The sequence below is a fragment of the Hakea prostrata genome, chromosome 4 (assembly GCF_041222555.1).
Source record: "Hakea prostrata isolate BN-2017 chromosome 4, UWA_Hpros_2, whole genome shotgun sequence".
Lineage (NCBI taxonomy): Eukaryota > Viridiplantae > Streptophyta > Magnoliopsida > Proteales > Proteaceae > Hakea > Hakea prostrata.
This window is the reverse complement of record NC_142603.1, coordinates 41793188-41796483: the sequence shown is the minus strand read 5'-3', so window position 1 is coordinate 41796483 and position 3296 is coordinate 41793188. Positions and strand designations below refer to the sequence as shown.

General features: G+C 36.9%; 1 protein-coding gene across 1 annotated transcript; it reads right to left on the bottom strand.

The window, feature by feature from the left end:
- Positions 1–322: 322 nt before the first annotated feature.
- LOC149018920 (F-box/kelch-repeat protein At3g06240-like) lies at positions 323–1450 on the bottom strand. The gene has a single exon (XM_089154012.1). The coding sequence runs from the start codon at positions 1448–1450 to the stop codon at positions 323–325; it is 1128 nt and encodes a 375-aa protein (XP_089010138.1).
- Positions 1451–3296: the final 1846 nt, after the last annotated feature.

Here is a 3296-nt window from a genome sequence, read left to right as displayed (position 1 = left end):
CACTCACACACACACACAAAATTAGTGCACTCATAATCCTGTATTTCTCAAATATTGAAGATTCTGAGTGCAGGAACTAGGACATCAAGTGAGTTTAATACGTAGCATTGCTGAGTAAGTGTTCTTTGAGATGCTACTTCTATGTGTTATGAGGTTGGAACTATGATTGAGATTCCCAAGGTGGCTGCTTTACTTGCCGACGAGGTATGTGGAAATTCACTGTTCTTTCAATATTACTGCAAACATATTGAATTAGCTTTCACTAGCTATAGCTTGAAAGCAAGTCTTTGAACTTACTTTCTCAATATATGGATAAAAGGAATTAATGTATCAGTTTAACAAGACTCTCATCAATTAGACATATCGCTACTAATGGAGTAGTTGCAAGGCCATCAATTTCCAGATTCCTCTTCATGTTGTTCTTGGTGTTGTACAAAACTAACTGCATATTATCATGCTGGAATAGAATCTCATCATCGTTCCATTGTCTTATAAGTGGGTAATGGTACCAAAGTCGACGATTCCAACTCTCTGGATAATTAAGATCGATAATTCCACGTTTAGTCCAAGGTTCCTGAACACCAATTTCCTTTATCACCCACATCCCAACTTTGGAAAATCTTTCTTGTGGGTTATAACAGAAAGCAGCAAGCTGGCTTCCTCCCATCTCAAAAAAATTATACTTGCTGAAGACTGGAAGTGATGGTAATTCTCTTCGCACCTCATGTAGCAGATCAAAGGAGTATACTTTCCCCGAACATAACACCCAATGAGCAACACCATTGATAATTATTGCTGAGCTTGGATCAGGAAAACTGGGCGTGGCTACATCTGGTACCGGGATATCTTTTAGTATTCTCCAGCTATCATTGACAGAATTCAAAGCGTATACACTAACATTGCTCCTTACGTGTAGTTGTTGATCTCTATAGTACGCAATCTTGAAGACTTTGTACTCTCCGCTCACGGGTTCAAACCCAAGTCCAACCCAGGGGAAATGCAAAAGCTTAGATTCCATTGGAAAAAGTGGAAGCGTCTTTAGTTCTCCATTGACCGGATTCATGAGGCACATATATAAATCGAAACCATTAAAAGAACGGTTAAAAAGGTATGAAGAGAGGCATAATAATCCATCGCATGAAGTCAAACCAATGACTTTGAGCATGGAATAAGGATACTCAGGATCCAACTCATGAGAACGAGAGAAGAAAATTTTCCAATTGCCCACTCTTAAACGCGAATTGTGTTCCTCTCTTGCTACTGTGTAGAACATTGAAGTGTCGTCGTTAGAGATTATAACTAGAGAAGGCGACCTCGTTCCCTTCTTCTTGGATTGATTGAGATGGATAGTGGTGAAATAAGGAGAACTAATTAAAGAATGCCATTTTCTGGATATGCACCTGAATCGAACTACGGACTTTAATGGTAATCTTAAGAGTATCTCATCCATTAATTCGCCTGGTAAATAAGGCTCCATCATAGCCATCATTCTTCTTCTTGCTCCTTTGCAGAAGAGGGGGATTTTTTTCTACGGTTTCAGAATCGTGATTTGGAAAGCAATTGAAGATTTGTTTGAGGGCCGGGCTAGGCTATAAAAGAATACGAGTAGAGTTCAAACTCAAATACTCTATCGGTCAAATCCCAAACTCCTTTTTTACAGAGATATTCTTTTTTCCTTTTTTATTTTATTTTTCCTTTTTTATTTTATTTTTAATTTTTTGGCGATTCAAATTCCATTCAAATCCGAGAGACGGATGCGGTGGGAATGAAATTTTACAAATTTGTGAAAATTATGTCGTCAGATTCTTTTACGTTTCTTTTTACAAGTTTCCGTCTACAAGGTTGCCACCAAGGTCCGGCATTTTAAACCCCGAGGGGGGCTCCGGATGGTAAAGACTAACGCTTCCACATAGGAGGTCAAAAGTTAGAATCCCCTCAGGGCCAAGGGCGAAGTCCCATTTATATTAATTATATAAAAATGCGCCTTGAGGATGTAATTGTGGTGTACGCAAGCTGGCCCGGATGAACCTCATTCCAAAAAAAAAATGTCCTACGCTTTAAGGAAATTTTGGGGGATGTTTCTGCCAAATTTCGAAATGGAGGGCTAACTCTAATCCCTTACCATATGCATTTTTGTCATTTCTTGTGATTTCAATCACAAGAGTCAATATGATTTTGCTAACGGTATGCATTTCCATCATATCTTGTGATTCTAGTTGTAAGAGTCAATTAATTTTCTCTTACCATATGTATTTCAGTCATATCTTGTAATTCTAATCAGAAAAGTCAATTAATCTTCTCTTACCATATGCATTTCTGTCATATCTTCTGATTTTGATTACAAGAATCAATCAATTTTTCCATATGCATTTCATTCATATTGTTGGATTCACTTGCAAGAATCAACAAACCTTAACTTATGCATTTATATTATATCTTTGGTGTCCAAATTATCTTGCCAACTATGCTTTCATTCATGATTGATTGGCTTCTATACTTGGAGGCCAAAGACGAAAAATACTGAAAAATCAAGACGAAATTAGCTAAACAGGGACGAAATTTAGCCAAAAATTCGATTATAAATGACGAGAAATCATTGAATTTATCGCGATCGTTCAACAAATCCCCGATATTCAACCTTTCGGCAAATTCTCGCCAATTGATCACTAATATATGGAATATCTCATAGCGACCTTCCCTTTCAGTTTGTTGCTCATCGAAATGGTGAAATATCGCAATGTTTTAGCGATATGTAGCATGATGCGTTTGAAATTTGTTCAACCTTTAGAATCCTGCAAAATGAATGTTAGACATGGGCCGACTCGGTGATTGGGAACCCACCTTCGATGATTAAATCAATAAGAGCACTACAAAAGAGTTATACCAAGTTGCAAAACTTAATTGAAAGATTCAATGCACGGAAATGATTCAATTACCTTCTGTTCAGGTTATTCTTTTTTCTTCTTTTTTCTTTTTTTTTTTTTTTTTTTTTTTTTTTTTTTTTGGGTTATTCTTTGTCTTCTATATGGTTCACTTCTTATTTCCTACCGTAGATCAATTCACGAGTCTCCCCAATCAGGGGCGGAACCAGGATTCAATAGTTGGGGGGGGGCGAATAATAAAAGTTCGATTTGGGGAAACACCAATATTTTTTCGTCATACATATTGTGTGGGCCCTTATAAGACCCATTAGGGTCCCACCTACGAATTATTTTATTATATTAAGAAATACGCCTACATATATTTTGTGGGGCCCACATATATTTGACAAAAATAGGTTAATTATTAATAATGAT

Excerpts from the sequence above, each read along its gene's own strand:
- LOC149018920 (XM_089154012.1), bottom strand. The coding sequence starts at position 1,450 with ATGGATGAGATACTCTTAAGATTACCATTAAAGTCCGTAGTTCGATTC.